This window comes from Neolamprologus multifasciatus, chromosome 12 (assembly GCF_963576455.1).
Source record: "Neolamprologus multifasciatus chromosome 12, fNeoMul1.2, whole genome shotgun sequence".
NCBI classification, from domain to species: domain Eukaryota; kingdom Metazoa; phylum Chordata; class Actinopteri; order Cichliformes; family Cichlidae; genus Neolamprologus; species Neolamprologus multifasciatus.
Window position 1 is genome coordinate 6,510,407 of NC_140450.1, and position 19,465 is coordinate 6,529,871.

The following is a 19,465-nucleotide window of genomic DNA, read 5'->3' on the forward strand; positions in this document are numbered from 1 at the left end:
AGATCTCTGCTGAGAACACACGTTTGGAGGATTTTAACCAGAAAGTTCAAGAAACACTAATTTGGTGAGTTAAAAATACTTAAAGATCAAATGGCTGAGAAACTCGGACTTGTTGAAAATTTCCTGAGCTGCCATGTGTGTTCAGAGACTTTCAGAGATCCTGTGTCTCTGAGCTGCAGCCACAGCTTCTGTTCAAGCTGCCTGCAGAAATTCTGGGAACAAACTAAAAACAAAAACTGTCCCATTTGTAAAAGAAAATCTTCAAAGGATATCCTCATGTGAACTTTGCTCTGAAAGAACTTGCTGATTCATTTGCTGGGAGACAGAAATCTGGATCATCTGAGACAGAAAAAGGAGAGAAGAAATTAACAGTGGTGTGCAGTAAACATGAGGAAGTGCCTAAACTGTTCTGTGTGGACGAGCAGAGAGCTGTGTGTCCTGTGTGTGAGTTTTCTCTCCACCAGAGTCACAAAGTGGTTCCTGTAGAAGAAGCAGTCAGTGACCTGAAGGAGCAGCTGAAATCTGACTTAAAGTCTCTGCAGGACAAGAGGAACAAATACAAACAAGTGGAGGAAACATACAATGAAATGAGGGAACACATGAAGAAGCAGCTGTTGTCCACAGAGAGGCAGATCAGAGCAGAGTTCAAGAAGCTCCAGCAGTTCCTGAAAGAGGAAGAGGAGTCCAGACTGGCAGCTCTGAGGGAGGAAGAGGAGCAGAAGGGGAGGACTATCAGCAGAGAGATGAAGATGATTGAGGAGCAGATCTCCTCTCTGTCAGACAGCATCTCTGCTGTTGAAGAAGAGCTGCAGAAACACAGCGTGCCATTCCTCAGCAGTTATAAAGACACTCAGAGCAGAGCCAGAGCCCAGAGCTCAGTGTCAGATCCACAGCTGGTCTCAGGAGCACTGATAGATGTGGCCAAACACCTGGGCAACCTGTCCTTCAGAGTGTGGGAGAAGATGAAGGAGAAGGTCCACTTCAGTCCTGTCATTCTGGACCCAAACACTGCAAACCGCTGGCTCTATCTGTCTGATGATCTGACCAGTGTGAGACATGGAGACACATAGCAGCAGCTTCCTGATAATCCAGAGAGAAACACTAAGTATGACACTGTTTTTGGCTCTGAGGGCTTCAGCTCAGGGAAACACAGCTGGGAGGTGGAGGTGGGAGACCATCCTTGCTGGAGTGTGGGTTTAGTTAAAGAGTCTGTTGACAGGAAGGGAGAGCGTTTTGCTTCACCAGAATATGGAATCTGGTGTTTAACACATGAAAGTGGAAAATACACTAATGTTGTTGTAATCAGACTGTGACAGTGAAGAAGAGTCTCCAGAGGATCAGAGTCCAGCTGGACTATGACAGGGGGGAGGTGTCCTTCTATGACCCTGAAGACATGACTCTGATCTACACTCACAGAGACACTTTCACTGAGAAACTCTTCCCATATTTCACTATTGGAAATGCAGGAGACGCCAAAACCTCTGATATCAAAATCTGTCAGACTGAGATTTGATTGTAAAGTGATTCTTTATTTTAACTTGTTTTTTCAGTACAGCAGCAGGGTTAATTTTAGGGAAATTATTAATCACACTGTCTAACTTCATTATCAGGTTTTATTTCATTTTGTTGTTCTAGTGGAACTATTAGCAATTCAATGAAACCAAAGAAACTTTTTCATGTGAAAATCTTGTGACCCACTCGAGTTTCTGTGAGAAACTTTTTTACATTTTTTTCTTGTTTCTTTTAAATTAATATTTTCAGAATATTTCTCATGTTGTTCATGTAAATATTTTTGATAGTTTTAAAATCTGAATGATGATTTCTTTGCTTTTCAAAGTTGTTGAGTGTGAACAGCAAACTGTGACACTTCTTAAAAGAAGGATTAATGATTAAACATCAGCAAGAGTCAACTTTACAACTACAAGATTTAAATTTCCTGATTATCAGCATCTTGTTTTCAGTTAAATAACATTTGAAAGTAACACGTCTTCTTTAAAGTTTTCCAAATTCAAAGAAATGACTTTAAGTTCTGACGCTGTCTCATCAGTGTAACTACACTTGATTGATTTCATTAAAAATGTTATTACTTGTGTTGTTTTTAACCTTAATCAGAAGCTGACATCTCTCACAGTTTGAAAGATTTCTGGATCTTCTCATGTTTCATAATTAGGTTTTAATTTGATTTGACTCAGACACAGTCATTTAATATGGAAACTCACTTTGATTGTTGAGATCACAAAATGTTTCTGTGAAGTGAAATAAATAAATTCAGTGATTCTGTTGTTGTTGTGTTTGACAGTAAATCAGCTTTTCAGACACAGTCATTAGTTCAGATTCATTTAACATGGAAACTCACTTTGATTGTTGTGTTTACATTTAACTGACTCCTTAGAATAAAAGATTATTTGCTTCTATTAGTTTGTAAATATCCTTGTTGTGCTGAAGCTGTTTTATTGAAACAATCAGCAGATTTTATAAAATCAAGAATTTATTTTAAGCAGCTACATTTTAAATCTTTTTTTCAGACCAACATTCACATTTAACCCCAGACAGAAATCAAATGTGATCATTGATAAACTTTACATTCTCACAGCTAATCTGTATGTTTACAACCTCAGAAAATAGTTTGTATGAACAAAGCTGCAGAGATTTCAGATGAAGGTGCAGCTTTATAATAGTGATGTTTTATTTGTATATTATATTTACGCACAAGATGGAGACAAAGTTCATATTTTCTTCTCTAGTAAAAATGTTTACACTGTAAACATTTACACTTATCCTATTTTTAAATGTAAATCATTAAATGTTAGAAATGACTTCACTTAACAGATAAACAGAACACTAAGACTGAGCCAAGTTCATCTGTAAATATTTTAAATAAACAAATAAAATGTCTAATCACACTTTCACCTCAGGTCAGTGTCAGTCTGATCAGCTCAAATCCAGAATCCTGCTGCGATAAAGCAAATTGTCTCTTTAGGATCAAATCAAACTGCTGCTGCTGATGTGGTCGCTGTAGTGTCTGTAAGTTTGAGTCTTGTGTGTCATCTGCAACACCACACATTCAGAGGGGGAGAGAGGGCAGTACAGGCCTCGACCAACACCCACAAAGCTCTCCTGCAGGGAAAGAATCTGGCCAAAACTCCACTGGTTAAAATGTCTCTGCTCTCTGGTGTCACTGTAGTGCAGAGGCTTCAGAACTAGAATCCTCTGGTTTAAAGATTTCTTCAACATTAAATAATCCAGTGACAGTTGTCTGTATTTCCACCGCTGCACGCAAACAATAACTGTTAACAATGAATTCAGCAAACTTTATTTTTCAAATTGTAAACAAATACAGTTTAAAACAGCATTTCTGTCGCTGCCACAGTGTAACTCACATTAGGACCCCGTCCTCGTTTGGGCTCCGCCTCCAAACTGTCAAAAGTCAATTTACTCGCGTGAGCAGGATTTCTCTCCGAGAGCAGGGAGCTGCCCGCCAGAGCGTGAAACTGTCACAGCACGTGTAAAGGAGACACTGCTCTGGTCTGTGATCTCTGGTCTCTGTTAGGAGGTGGTGGGTAGGTGTATTGTTGTGCTTGGGTTTTGTTTCCCTTCTTGGCACAGGTAGGCGGGGCGGGGCTTGATGGCATTCCGGCACACCTGCGGCGCATCGGACGTCATCAGTGAGCGCTTTTATGGAGCTGAATCTCGGACGTCTGGTGTCGGAGTATTGTCGTTTTCATAAGTGGTAACGTGTTGGTGCAAGCTGAATCTGTTGATTTCACGCGATTGAGCTACACGTGTTTAGGATCCATCACCTGCCTGCTTCTCCTTTGTTCTAGCCTGTCCCGCTGCCTGCTCGCCTACCTAGTTTTCTGTGTGTTGGCTTCTTTGGATCCGTGACGGAGTGTTACTTCGTACCAGGCTGTGACCACCGCTACAGCTGTATTTCTGTGTTGCAAGTAAGCTCTCCAACTCTCCCCGTCCACTTTTAGTTTAACTCTCGGCTATCGACGTACTCTGTAACTTTGTTTGTCCCTCGTTTTCAGGTAATTCCGGTGCGTCATCGGTCCGCCCGCATACCTCGGCTCAGTCTCATCCTTTCAGCTTTGCTCTCCGTGCACATTTTTACCTGTCACTCTATATAGCCCCTTCCCTTGTAAATATTCCCCCATCATTGTATATAAATCTGCATCACTACTATCCTGTGCTCGTGTGGGTGTTTCTGCCACTAAATCCATCCGGGTAAAGTCCCCCTAACAGTCTCCCACTCAGAGACACAGGTTCCTGAGTGTCTAGCATTCCTACAGCTATGGGAGGCGCTGAGAACACTCTTCGTGTGAGAGAAAATCTCCTCACGCGAATATGTAGAGCCAAATACTGTCAATAATGCAATGTTCTTAAGACTTGTCAGGTAGTCGAGCTTTTTAGTTCAATCAGCCAGTTAAAGAGAGACACATCCAGCTGCTCATTAAAGCTTTCTGACTTGATCAGAAAAGAAAACATTGGTCCATACACCCGAAAGTCCTGAACATGCATAGTGATTTCTGTCTTGAGTCTTCGGATGTATCCGTGTATTTCCGTGGTGCTGATGCTGCGCTGAGTGGGCAGCACCTGAAGCATGAAGCGCCTCTGTCAGTGCGCCCCAGGGTGGCTTTGGCTACAATGTAGCTGCCATCACCAGTGTGTGAATGTGTGGATGACTGGTTGTGTAAAGTGCTTTGGGGTCCTTAAGGACTAGTAAAAGCGCTATACAAATACAGGCCATTTACCATTTACCTTGACAGCAAACACAACTTCTGTTAAAGCTGCCTAGAAAAAATCTGAAAACAAGCTGACTTGTGCAACGTGAACTTGTGAAACACCACAGCTTCATCTTCTTTGTGTCATTTTTTTTAAATATTCTGTTTAGCAAAAAAACTGGAGAGCTGAACATTTTTACATTTTGGCTTTTTATGTTTTCCAATGAAGCACAAACTGGAAAACTACCTGCACACTAACAGCGTCCTCTGGTGGACACAAATGATATGTTCGTCTTTCAGCTCAACACGTGACTCCAACTTTATAATATTATAATTATTTTATATTATAATATTATATATTATTTTTACTCACAACATGGACACAAAGTTTGTATTTTCATTTACGGAAAAACGTTTTTAAACATTTTATTTCCACTTTTCCACATTTTTAAATGTAAATCATTAAATGTTAGGAATGACTTAACAGGTAAAAAAGAGCATTAAGACTGAGCCGAGTTCATCTGTAAATATTTTAAATAGACAAATAAAACATCTTTTTCTTGTATTTCCATAAACAGTGGGTCTAAATAAATAATTTGTCAGGAGTTATTAAGAAATGTTGAGTTACTATAATTATCAGAGAAAGATGAGTGATTAACTAAAAGTCAGTAAAACTTCATTTATTCATTTTACCAATTGAATCTTTTTTTACCTGCAGACATGCAAAAACCTGTGATATCAAGTCAGACTGAGATTTCATTATAAAGTCAACCTTTTCTTATGGGGGAAAAGTTACAGTGGCAAAGCTTTATCGTAAACATTTTGTTGTTTGGGTTGGTTTTTTTAACTTTCTTCTTATTAGCAAACATATTGTCTATGGTTGATTAATATTTTACTCATCAGCACCAGCAGTGATTTTATTGTTTGGTTGTTTGTTTTTCCTGAAAATCCTCTTTCAGACATTTAACCAAGCATGTAGTTTTATTTATTTCAAACTAGTGATGTCAAACGATTACAATTTGTAATCAGATTAATCACAGGATTGCTGTGGATTAATTTTGATTAATCACAATTAAATATCATTCATTTTTTGTCATGGTCCTTGTGCCTGCCCGGCCAGCCCAGCGCAGCCGCAAGTATTTTTGTTTTATTTTTGTCTCTCTCTCTCTTCTCTCCTGCTCTCTCGCTCCTGTCACTCTGTTTGGGCGGAGCCCAAATTGAGCTCCCGCCATTGGCCCACGCACCTGCAGCTGATTACCGATGATTCCTCACAACTGTTTGCTGACTCTTCATAAGGCAGGGGCGCTGAGCTACTCCTCGCTGGAATATTGAGTAACTCTAGTTAGTATTGACTGGCTCTGTAGAAAGCAATCATTTCCTGTGCGTACCTACGAGTAACTTTCGTGTTTGTGTGTAGATTTCCCGGAGCTGTGACCCTGGACCCCTGAGTGCGAGTGGAGCTTCTCAGCGTGGAGTTGTGTGTGCGAGGAGCGTGAAGAGTGGAGCGCGTGTGAGGACCTTGTGTTTCCCTACCCTGTGGACCCTTTTCCCCCACGTGTATATAGAGCACCCGGTGTGGTTAATAAAGCTCAGTTAAACTGTGTTTCTCAGTCTGCGCCCGAGTCCGTTCCATTCATCCTGACATTTTTAGTCGGTATTAATCGCATTTCATTTTGCATGAGCAAACAGACTCAAGAAAAAAGGGAATACATATGCACTTAACATGCTTATTGAACATCTTGAACATTCATGTTAACAAATAACTCTAAACATTTATCCACATCAGTGTGGCCCTGTTACTAAGACTAACTTGTTGACAATGTCCGAGAGGAGAGCTGACCGCTTCTTATTTACAATGTTGCCTGCAACTGAGAACAGTCTACAGTTGTGATTTTTCCTTCAATTTCCCACTCATGTGCCACTGTTAACAAATGTTCAGCACATGCCTCTGCGAAGTGACGCTCCTCTGTCTTCATTATTCTCAATGCAAATGACTTTAATTCCTATGCAGCAGTAAGTAGATGTGCAGTAACACCAAGACAGTTACTGTTACTCACAGAAGTCCAGTAGTCACCTGTCAGGGCGACATGTTTGGCTACAGCTAAGCCCTCGTGCTTTTTTTCCTTTTCAGTTTCATAGAGCTCATAAATCTTTGACACTATTGTGCTTCTTGTTGGAGCCTTGTACAATGCAACTTGCAAAACCTTTGTAAAGCCGTGTCCTCAACGATATTAATAGGTCTGCAATTTGTTGCAATCCACTTGGCAATTGTGTCAGTCAATTTGTCCAAGGTAGGTTCACTGAGTCCCGATGCTTCGTGAGTGGTTTGTTGCAAGCTGGGCGACAAAGTGCTAGCAGCATCCCCGACTAACGTATGCTTCGTGTTAATGTGATATTTTGAGCTGGAAGTACTTTGGTGAAAACAAAATTCTTTCCTGCACAATGCGCATAATACTTTATGTCGCTCGACTGTTCAGTCATGTTGTTTTTATACTCAGATTTCCCATTGAGAGGGCCAATGTGCTGTTTGTCATCTTCCATATTGAGTTGGTTGGTTCAGCTGCCCGTCACCAGATCAACTGCTCATTTCATTGTACTTGGACAAACTGCCCGAAATGTGTTGACAGAGACATTCCAGGGATTTTGAGTCATTCTGCTCTTCAGATGGGTTAACTGGTTAAAAATGTTAATCAGATTAATCATGATGATGGATTAATCTGCGTTAATGAGTTAATTTAGACAGCCCTAGTTCAAATGCATTCATCACAGAAGTTTCTACTTTTATTGTTGTTTTTACATTTAATTGATTCCTTAGAAGAAAAGAACATTTGATTCTGATGGTTTTTAAATACTCCTGTTGTGCTGACACTGTTTTCTTGAACCAGTTGTAGCACTGATGTCGCTGTAAAATAGATATATAAGCTGCTGGACTAGTTCTAGGTTCAGAGGAGTCATCTTTAATAAAACAGAAAAACATCAACGCGATCAGTTGATGTTAAGTAGCTCACACTTATCCTTACATTTGTTCCAAATCCCACAGCTAGGTTGTTTCTTTAAGATTTCATTTTTTATTTAAGAATCAGAAATCTTCAGTTTCATAATTTACTTATTTAAGAGACTTTAAGAGAATTCAAGATCAGTCTATTTCTGTGCAGGACTAATAAAGCTAATTTAGTGTTATAAGCTCATTTAACTTGTGCTCATTATTAATCATCCTGACTAGTTTCTGTCTTGCACGAGCAATCAAATCTTATCAAAACCCTTTTTGGTGCGTTGACCCTTTAACACAAAGTTCCTGTAGAGAAATAAAAATAAATTTACTGGCGTGAGCAGGATTTCTCTCCGAGCACAGAGAGCTACCTGCGAGAGCGTGAAACTGTCACAGCGCGTGTAAAGCAGACTCTGCTCTACAAAAAGATCAAAACCACACAAAAGTGGCATCAACGCATAACCCAGTGTTTTTAACAATTGTAGCTCTGTTGTCCAGCCTGCCACCACAAACACTCTGTTCACACTAGGGCAGGGTATCGATTTCTATTTCTATAACTGATTCGATTCCGATTCACGAGGTCCCGATTCGAGTCGATTCAAGCTCGACTCAAGCTCAATTCAATTTTGACTCCAATCGTCAGAAATATTATAATTATGATCATTTATCAGTACATTTATCCATATTTTTATATCTGTGTATTAAAACAAAGCTGACACTTGCGAGACTTTATCAAAGGTTTGAGCATCACAGCAGATAACTTTGTGTCAAAGTAACTGAGGATAAAACACAGAAAGATATGAAGGAGATTTTCCTGGCCTGGCTTTCTACAGCACACAACACTCTTAAAATGTTCTGCAGTAGAACAAAAACACAAGAACACCATGAATCAAAATATGAACATAAAGTTACAGAGGTTTTAATTAGAGACACATTTTTGTAATTTGGCATAATTTGTAAGAGTCTATATTTCTTCAGTATTGAACAACAGAAATGAAACTTTCTTGTCAGAGGCCAATTTTGAAAAAGCAAAAGCACTGAACACAACTGTAGACTGGTGCGTAATAAACAAGCGAATAATGCAGAAAACAGATTTTTCATGGGAAACTGGTCTCTGAGTTACTGAGAGAGAATTCAGTTCAATTCATTTTTTATATAGTGTCAAATCACAAAAACGGTCACCTCAAGGACGTTTTTGGGAGTCCCTACAACTCTAACCAAGTATAACACCATAGTTATTGTCTTAATTCACATGTCATGGTCTGAATAAAGTCCGTGTTTTGTGTGGATAGTTATGCTACAATCATGGCCAATAATCGGTATACCATACACACGTTGCTCCACGTTATGCAAAATATTTTATTTGGTGAAAGTAATGAGGTTAGGATTGTTTAAAAAAAAAAACTGAATATTTCATTAATTTGGTTTATACAACCTGATTGGATCCCTCCATCCTGATGACTGCTGCTGTGGATAATGGACCCAAACCATCCTCTGCATCTCCTACTGGACCTGCAGATAAACACTTCCTTCAACAACTGTTTCAGCTTCACTGACACAAAGATACAGAAATCTACACCTCACACCACAATCCCTGTACTCAGTTTAGACATAAGATCCTTATTGTGTCATATTATCTATTGATTTATTGAACACTTCACTCTTTGTATTTTTTCTTTCATTGGCTTCATTTAATGCATTTATAAGAGCTCTACAATGTTTTTTTTTTGTCTTTTTAATTATTTTTCAAGAAAGTGGATGTGATTGACAACTTCGAGGCAGTAATACCTTAAACATGACTTTGACCAGAATCAGATTTGTGACATGTGACAGTAAATTCTTCTGTGTTGTCACAGTTCAGTGTCATATTAATGTCATATCAACAGTTTATATCAGTTTGTTTATTTTTGCATTATTAGCATTTCTGGTCTGTTCACTGTGATTTTTCTCTTTATCTTTCATTATTATTTCGGTGACATCTCTCACACTGGTCAGCTCATCACATTTCAGTTCATGACAAACTTGAAAGTTGGAGTCTGCAAGATCTAAACTCTTAAGCAGGTTTGAGGCCACAGCCCAGGTAGTAAAAGCAGATATCGTGTTTGGTGGTTATTAATTAACTAGATCACCATGACAACAGGTGAGCTCTCTAAAAGAACTTTGCTTTCTTGAAGGACTGTAAGGTTCAAGCTGTAAAGATGTGACATTTGATGAGTGTAGAAACTTTCCTGAACTGTAACGTGTTCAGAGACATTCAGAGATCCTGTGTCCCTGAACTCGAACTACTTACAGGATGTAGTCAGTTTACAGTAATACAGTCATCTTTGATTGAATCTGGTCAAAGGAAATTAACTTCACTGGTATACATTTAGTTTATAACAAGCATATTTTAATGATGTATTATTTGAAAAGAATAAACTTTTGATTTTATGTATTTAAAGCTGCATTTTACTCAGAATTATTGCTTCATGTTCATGAGGGTCAAGAATGTTTCTTTGTTTTGAGTGTGAGAGCAGAGGTCTGACAGGTTGACAATCTAAACCCTGTGATGAATCCAAATTTATGTCTTTGGCTGCAACGACAACGTTTTTAGTTCAAACTGCAGATAAAAACTCTGAGAACATGCTGACTTTTCCTACTTGAACTTCTGAAACACCACAGCTTCACCTTCTTTGTGTCATTTTTATGATCTATTTAGGTTTCGTTTTTTTAAAAGGAGAAGTCAAGATTTTCTACAATTTTTCACTTTGGTGTCGTTTTAAGGAGCACAAACTGAAAACTATCTGAATGACACTGACAGCGCCCTCTGACGGACACAAGTGTTATGTGCGTGTTTCAGTTTAACACGTGATTCATGAAAATGAAAGTAAATTCCGACACTTTTGAACTGAGCTGAGACGCCATTACAGGGAGTCAGATCTCTGCTGAAAAACACACGTTTGGAGGATTTTAATCAGAAAGTTCAAGAGACACTAATTTGGTGAGTTAAAAATACTTAAAGATCAAATGGCTGAGAAACTCGGACTTTTTGAAAACTATCTGAGCTGCCATGTGTGTTCAGAGACTTTCAGAGATCCTGTGTCTCTGAGCTGCAGCCACAGCTTCTGTTCAAGCTGCCTGCAGAAATTCTGGGAACAAACTAAAAACAAAAACTGTCCCATTTGTAAAAGAAAATCTTCAAAGGATCATCCTTATGTGAACTTTGCTCTGAAAGAACTTGCTGATTCATTTGCTGGGAGAAAGAAATCTGGATCATCTGAGACAGAAAAAGGAGAGAAGAAATTAACAGTGGTGTGCAGTAAACATGAGGAAGAGCCTAAACTGTTCTGTGTGGACGAGCAGAGAGCTGTGTGTCCTGTGTGTGAGTTTTCTCTCCACCAGAGTCACAAAGTGGTTCCTGTAGAAGAAGCAGTCAGTGACCTGAAGGAGCAGCTGAAATCTGACTTAAAGTCTCTGCAGGACAAGAGGAACAAATACAAACAAGTGGAGGAAACATACAATGAAATGAGGGAACACATGAAGAAGCAGCTGTTGTCCACAGAGAGGCAGATCAGAGCAGAGTTCAAGAAGCTCCAGCAGTTCCTGAAAGAGGAAGAGGAGTCCAGACTGGCAGCTCTGAGGGAGGAAGAGGAGCAGAAGGGGAGGACTATCAGCAGAGAGATGAAGATGATTGAGGAGCAGATCTCCTCTCTGTCAGACAGCATCTCTGCTGTTGAAGAAGAGCTGCAGAAACACAGCGTGCCATTCCTCAGCAGTTATAAAGACACTCAGAGCAGAGCCAGAGCCCAGAGCTCAGTGTCAGATCCACAGCTGGTCTCAGGAGCACTGATAGATGTGGCCAAACACCTGGGCAACCTGTCCTTCAGAGTGTGGGAGAAGATGAAGGAGAAGGTCCACTTCAGTCCTGTCATTCTGGACCCAAACACTGCACACTCCTGTCTCTATCTGTCTGATGATCTGACCAGTGTGAGACAAGGTGACACAAAGCATCAGCTTCCTGATAATCCAGAGAGAAACACAATGTATGCTGACGTTTTTGGCTCTGAGGGCTTCAGCTCAGGGAAACACAGCTGGGAGGTGGAGGTGGGAGACCATCCTGACTGGCTTGTGGGTTTAGCTAAAGAGTCAGTTGACAGGAAGGGAGAGTGTTTTGCTTCACCAAAATATGGATTCTGGTGTTTATTGCATCGCAGTGGAAAATACACTAATGGTGTTGGTCAGACTGTGACAGTGAAGAAGAGTCTCCAGAGGATCAGAGTCCAGCTGGACTATGACAGGGGGGAGGTGTCCTTCTATGACCCTGAAGACATGACTCACATCTACACTCACAGAGACACTTTCACTGAGAAACTCTTCCCATATTTTAATATTGGAAAATCAGGAGACGCCAAAACCTCTGATATCAAAATCTGTCAGACTGAGATTTGATTGTAAAGTGATTCTTTATTTTAACTGGTTTTTTTCTTTCAGTCCAGCAGCTTAATTTTAGGGAAATTATTAATCACACTGTCTAACTTCATTATGAGGTTTTTTCTATTTTATTGATTCAATGAAACCAAAGGAACTTTTTCATGTGAAAATCTGACCCACTCGAGTTTCTGTAAGAAATTTTTGCTTTTAATATTCTTGTTTCTTTGAAATTAATATTTTCACAATATTTCTCATGTTGTTTATGTAAATATTTTATTAATTTTAAAATCTAAATGATGATGATTTCTTTGCTTTTCAAAGTTGTTGAGTGTGAACAGTAAACTGTGACACTTCTTTAAAGAAGGATTAATGATTAAACTTGTGTCACATCAGCAAGAGTCAACTTTACAACTACAAGATCTTAATTTTCCTGATTGTCAGCATCTTGTTTTCAGTTAAATAACATTTTATAGTAACACATCTACTTTAAAGTTTTCCAAATTCAAAGAAATATTTTCTAAGTTCTGAAACTGTCTCATCAGCAGGTTAAAAATGTTTAAACAGATAAAATTACAATATGTTTACTTCAGCAGCATCTTCATTTCAGTCATTTCAGTTGATTATTGAAAATCACAAAATGTGTCTGTGAAGTGAAATAAATCAAATTCAGTGATTCTGTTGTTGTTGTGTTTGACTGTAAATCAGCTTTCAGACACATTCAGTCATTGGTTCAGATTTATTTAACATGAAACTTCACTTTGATTGTTGTGTAAACATTTACTGACTCCTTAGAATAAATGATCATTTACTTCTGTTGGTTTGTAAATACAAACATTCACATGTAACCTCAGCTCTCTTAAACTGCATATCAGAGAAGACTTGTGCAGTTTGCTTTGATGGAGTCACTGATTCTCACTTTGGTCTGATCCTCACAGAAATCAAATGCAAATGTTGATAAAGTTTACATTCTCACACCTGTATGTTTATAAACTCTAACATATGTTGTTTAAGAGTAAAAATAAAATTCAGACGTATCCTACAGAAATATTTACACACCGACAGAGCTGAAAATAGTTTGTATGAACAAAACTGCAGAGATGCAGCTGAAGGTCAGATTTTATAATATTTCTTTAAAAACATTTAACGCCTAAACAGGACTGCAAAACAAATTTTCCTGACATGCTGCCATGTATGTTGTTGTGAGACTTTCGGAGATCCTGTGTCTCTGAGATGCCATCATAGCTTCTGTTTAAGCTGCCTGCGAAGATTCAGGGAACAAGCTAAAAACAAATTCTGCCCCACTAGCAGCAGGCAGCCATCTCTGCTAGTTTGATCTTCTGATGTTTTATAATAAGGCTTTAATTTTATTTTTTACACTTCACTCTGAGTTTCAGTGTTTCAGTGAATCAAAAGTTATTATAACTCTCATTTCTATTTTATTTTTAGCTGACATGTTAGAATATTGATCACAAAACTGTTCAGCAAGTTGCCTCTGTAACGTGAAACAAAAATCAATTCAGGTGATTTTTTGTTGTTGTGGTCCACACTGCACAGAGACAAGCATAAAACACGAGTAGTTTATGGAACAACTTTAGTATTTGACAGGAGAAGTTCACCATTCCTGCCTACTGCACACAGTACATGACAAAGAAAACTTATTAGAGCAACTTAGAGGTTTCTGTTTGCCTCATCCGGTGTCACAGAGATCCACTAGCAGACACATTTGAAAGGAATAGAAAAATAGGATAAATAAATAAAAACAGTAAGACCAGGGTAAATGACACAGAGGCTTCAATAAGAAGCCAAAACAGTAAGTGCAGATTAAGTGCCGTAACTGGCTATTTATTAAAAACATTACTAAAACTGTATGAAAAATGGGAAAAACATGAGAAGACATATCTGACAACTGCAGGAAGCCAACCAACCCCACTAAACAAACATGTAAACAAATTCTATCACCAGAAAAAGTGAGTGAATTCCCAGTATGCCAATAGAATCAAAACATTTCAGAGAATAAAACTATGAATCACTAAGTAAAACAATATATCAGTACAGAAACAATAAAACATTACAATATCTAAAACAACTAATAATAAGTCCAACATTTTGTTGGTCACTTCAAACTACATGAGGAACCCAGCACAGTCAAAGGAAATGGCTACAGGTAGTTTTCACCTATTTATCCACTTGTGCTCTACTTGGTTATTCTTCTGTCTGGAGTGGCTTTGCTACAATCTGGCCCATGACTTCCCAGGCACTATGAAACACTGGGAGGGAGTATGACTTGATTTATGCAGGGGACAGTGGATCTGAAGTGGTGATTTTCTGTTTTCCTTTAATAACATTGTCTACCCTGCTAGGCCTTTCCCAGCATGTTGTGAGGTGATTCCAAAATTCCAAAAATTAAAAAAAATGAAAAAAAAATCTCTTTAATGTTCAAAAAAATTGTTAATAGTGCTTAATAATGATCTCATCCTGCCAATGGACAGCACAACCTTCATGCACACTACTTATAATTTCACCAAAGACTGACTCCTGATGTACTGCAATAAAACCTGATCATGTGGACGCAACTGTGAACAGTTTTGTTCCTGTAAAAACCACAAGATGGAGACAAAGTTGATATTTTCTCAACAGAATCAGAATTGTTTTTATTGGCCAAGCATATGCTCAAACACATACAAGGAATTTGGTTCCTGTAGAAATGGTGTCTCTCAAGCACAGTAATGTAAATCACAACAATATGTAAATAACTCAATACACAAAGGTGTGTAAACCAATCATATAACACCAATCTAAATCTTATATACAGAAAATATACAGGATTGCAGAAATGAAATGAAAACCACAGAATGTACATAAGGTGCAGTTGCAGTCTAGCAGTGTGAAGCAATATGAGACTTAGGAGGGAGATGGTGAGGGGAAAGAATATGTTCCTGTGTCGGGTGGTCCTGGTCTGCAGGCTTCTATACCGTCCATGGGTTCACAGGAGTGATGGAGCAAAGCACAGTGAAGAAACCTTGAAATAAAAGCTGCCATCATTAATAAAACAGGAACACATCAACACAATCAGTCGATGTTAAGTAGGTCACACTTATCTTTCCTTTTGTTCCAAATCCCACAGCTCGGTTGTTTCTTTAAACTGTAGTTTTTGATTTAAGAATCAGAAACCTTCAGTTTCAGAATTTACTTCTTTAAAAGACTTTAAGAGAATTAAAGAGCAGTCTGTTCTGTGCAGGACTAATGAAGGCAATTTAGTGTTATGAGCTCATTTAACTTGGGCTCATTATTAGTCACTCTGACTAGTTTCTGTCTTGCATGAGCAATCAAAGGTGATCAAAACACTTTGTTGACTCTTTAATGCAGAGTTCCTGTAGAGAAATCCAGTTTGGCTCAAAACAAGAAAATAACATCACTCAATATTATTAAAGTTGGAATAATCACACTTACATTCAGGTCAGTCTGATCAGTTTAAATCCAGAGTCCTGCTTTGAACAAGCAAATTGTCTCTTTATGATCAATTCAAACCGATGCTTGAAGTGAACTGAGACGGAGTCAGATCTTTGCTGAAAAACACACATTTGGAGGATTTTAATCAGAAAGTTGAAGAAACACTAATTTGGTGAGTTAAAATTACTTAAAGATCTGCACGGCCGTTTGATGAATATTTATTAGTTTCCTTTGTCTTCTGGAATGCTTCTGGTTGTTTGTTGGTGTGATCTGCTCCTGTTCCCTCGCTTCCCTGCGTTCAAGTTGGAGGGAGCGTGTGTGTGTGTGTGTGTGTGTGTGTGTGTGCTGTGGTATGTTGGTTTTTGTTGCCACACCAGGCCTGGAGAGTCTCCTGCCTTTGAGCCAGCCACACCTGGGATTAAAAACTCACCTGTTACAAATCTGCCTATGAATGAGCCCTACTTAAGAGAGCAGTGGAGCGGCAGTTGGCGTGGGATTGTTATACTAGGAACACAGTTAGTTGGCCAGCTCATATGATCGTTGTTTCTGTTTTCTCCTGTGAACTGGTTTAAGTGTTTTTGTCAGCTGGTGGATAAGACTGTACTCACTGTGATATCTCTCGTTTATAGGTCAAATGCGGAAACATGTGGAGGGAGCAGTACACTGTGTACATGGCACCAAGGAGGACAACACTTCACCACATATCAAGTAGAGGAATCACAGCCTGGGAAATGGGAACACACTGTGGACTGTTGGCACTGTTTCATAGCTTTTTGTAAATAAACAAACCTTTTCCATTCAGAACGTTCCACATCTGGGTCCTCAACCAACCCTGACAGTGACAGTGAAGAAGAGTCTCCAGAGGATCAGAGTCCAGCTGGACTATGACAGGGGGGAGGTGTCCTTCTATGACCCTGAAGACATGACTCACATCTGCACTCACAGAGACACTTTCACTGAGAAACTCTTCCCATATTTCAGTGTTGGAGAGGCAGGAGACACCAAAACCTCTGATATCAAAATCTGATGAACTTTAAAGTGATTCTTTATTTTAACTGTGTATGTGATGGGCGGCTTTTTATATTCTTGTTTCTTTTAAAAACATAGTTTCTGAATATTTCTCGTGTTTCTCATGTAAATATTTGATCAGGTCAAAATCTGAATGATTTCTTTGCTTTTTTGTTTTTTATTTTGAGTGTGAACAGTAAACTGTGACACTTATTAACTGACTAAAAGCAAGGGGGGGGGGGGGGGGGGGGGGGGGAATCTGATCAAATGAAATGTACTTGACTTGTATACATTTGGTTTATAACAAGCATATTTCCCTTAATGATTTATTCTATTTTTGTATAAATAAGCATTTGGTTTGATATGTTTCAGTTGCATTTTAATAAAACTTATTATGTTTTTTTTAGGGGAGGAGATGAGAGCAGGGATCTGGCAAGTTGTCAATCGCAATGTTGAATCCAGATTTATGACCTTGGCTTCAACCACAACTTCTATTCAAGCTGCAAACAAAAGTTCTGAAAACAAGCTGACTTGTGATACTTGAGCTTCTGAAACACCACAGCTTCATTTTCTTTGTGTCATTTTTATGTTCTGTTTAGCATAAAAAACAAAAGGTAAACATTTTTTACATTTTGGCTTTTATGTTTTTCTATGAAGCACAAACTGCAAAACTGTCTGAATGACACTAACAGCGTCCTCTGGTGGACACAAATAACATATTCGTCTTTCAGTTTAACTGACTGTGATTCATGAAAGTGAAAGTAAATTTCGACACTTTTGAACTGAGCTGAGACGCCATTACAGGGAGTCAGATCTCTGCTGCAAAACACACGTTTGGAGGATTTTAATCAGAAAGTTGAAGAGACACTAATTTGGTGAGTTAAAAATACTTAAAGATCAAATGGCTGAGAGACCTCTTCTTGAAAATTTCCTGAGCTGCCATGTGTGTTCAGAGACTTTCAGAGATCCTGTGTCTCTGAGCTGCAACCACAGCTTCTGTTCAAGCTGCCTGCAGAAATTCTGGGAACAAACTACAAACAAAAACTGTCCCATTTGTAAAAGAAAATCTTCAAAGGATGATCCTGATATAAACTTTACACTGAAAGAACTTGCTGACACTTTTGCTCAAAGACAGGAAGACAAATCATCAGAGACAGTAAAAAAGAAGAGGAAACGAGATGTATTTTGTAATGATCATCAGAAAAAGCCAAAATTGTTCTGTGTGGACGAGCAGAGAGCTGTGTGTCCTGTGTGTGAGTTTTCTCTCCACCAGAGACACAAAGTGGTTCCTGTAGAAGAAGCAGTCAGTGACCTGAAGAAGCAGCTGAAATCTGACTTAAAGCCTCTGCAGGACAAGAGGAACAAATACAAACAAGTGGAGGAAACATACAATGAAATGATTCAACACTCCAAGAAGCAGCTGTTGTCCACAGAGAGGCAGATCAGAGCAGAGTTCAAGAAGCTCCAGCAGTTCCTGAAAGAGGAAGAGGAGTCCAGACTGGCAGCTCTGAGGGAGGAAGAGGAGCAGAAGGGGAGGACTATCAGCAGAGAGATGAAGATGATTGAGGAGCAGATCTCCTCTCTGTCAGACAGCATCTCTGCTGTTGAAGAAGAGCTGCAGAAACACAGCGTGCCATTCCTCAGCAGTTATAAAGACACTCAGAGCAGAGCCAGAGCACAGAGCTCAGTGTCAGATCCACAGCTGGTCTCAGGAGCACTGATAGATGTGGCCAAACACCTGGGCAACCTGTCCTTCAGAGTGTGGGAGAAGATGAAGGAGAAGGTCCACTTCAGTCCTGTCATTCTGGACCCAAATACTGCACACCCAGTTCTCTGTCTGTCTGACGATCTGACCAGTGTGAGACACAAAGCAGCAGCTTCCCAACAATCCAGAGAGAAACACTCAGTATTTTAATGTTTTTGGCTCTGAGGTTTTCAGCTCAGGGAAACATGGCTGGGATGTGGAGGTGGGAGACCATCCTTGCTGGAATATTGGTTTGACTAAAGAGTCATCTAACAGGAAGGGAGAGCATTCTGCTTCACCTGAATTTGGAGCCTGGTGTTTGCTATATGGCAGTGGAAAACGCTGTTATGGTTTTGGTTAAGCTATGACAGTGAAGAAGTGTCTCCAAAGAATAAGAATCCAGCTGGACTATGACACAGGAGAGGTGTCCTTCTATAATGTTGATCGCATGGCTCACATATACACCTACAAAGACACTTTCACTGAGAAACACTTACCATATTTGCATATTGGAGAGCCTGGTAGCATAAAAGTCTGTCAGACTGATATTTCCCCCATAGTGAGAAAGATTTTTGTAGTATAGTCAGTGTATCATGCTTCTGTGTACTGTATGCACTCATGACAAGTGTACTTAACTGTATGTTTATACACTACATGGACTGCATTAAACATATTTTAAGATGACTGTATGGAGATGAGTTACATTTGTGACTTTTTTATATTGAAAATAGTCCGTGACTTGTGGTACCCCCATGGCAAACCATTTTCATGTCTTCTGGGCCTGCCCAAGGATCCAGCCATATTGGTGGGAGGTGGCCATTGAGATAAACAAAATAATCTGGATAAAAATAGACTATTCATTTGATACGTTGTATCTTGGCAATTTACCTAAGGCACTTCCACATAAAGATAATTATTTATTGAAAATACTTTTGACTAGCAGCAGAAAGGCCATAACCCGAAGATGGCTAAAGGCAGACCCTCAAACTCGAGCCCAGTGGCATGGGATAGTGGAAGAATATTTTTGAAATGGAAAGACTTACCTTTGTCCTTAGACTTGAGCTTCAGAAATTCAAGAAGCTCTGGGAAAAATGGATTGTGTACTCCCTTTGTACTGAACAATTGAATATTACCATGATA

The 19,465-nt window shown here is 39.2% G+C and overlaps 1 protein-coding gene, 1 long non-coding RNA gene and 2 pseudogenes across 3 annotated transcripts; all 4 read left to right on the plus strand.

Annotated features, from left to right (window-relative positions):
• On the plus strand, positions 1 to 1,986 carry LOC146506294 (nuclear factor 7, brain-like; annotated as a pseudogene).
• A 1,628-nt stretch (positions 1,987 to 3,614) lies between these two features.
• Positions 3,615 to 6,327, plus strand: LOC146506295 (uncharacterized). The gene is made up of 2 exons (XR_014877231.1): positions 3,615 to 3,730; positions 3,825 to 6,327. It is a non-coding gene; the product is annotated as an uncharacterized LOC146506295 (long non-coding RNA).
• A 3,838-nt stretch (positions 6,328 to 10,165) lies between these two features.
• LOC146506296 (nuclear factor 7, ovary-like) lies at positions 10,166 to 19,325 on the plus strand (annotated as a pseudogene). The gene is made up of 2 exons (XR_014877088.1): positions 10,166 to 10,693; positions 16,989 to 19,325. The product of XR_014877088.1 is annotated as a nuclear factor 7, ovary-like (transcript).
• On the plus strand, positions 10,692 to 13,755 carry LOC146506297 (nuclear factor 7, brain-like). The gene has a single exon (XM_085179131.1). It carries the CDS (start codon positions 10,720 to 10,722, stop codon positions 12,139 to 12,141), a length of 1,422 nt encoding a protein of 473 aa, XP_085035257.1. The 5' UTR covers positions 10,692 to 10,719; the 3' UTR covers positions 12,142 to 13,755.
• Positions 19,326 to 19,465: the final 140 nt, after the last annotated feature.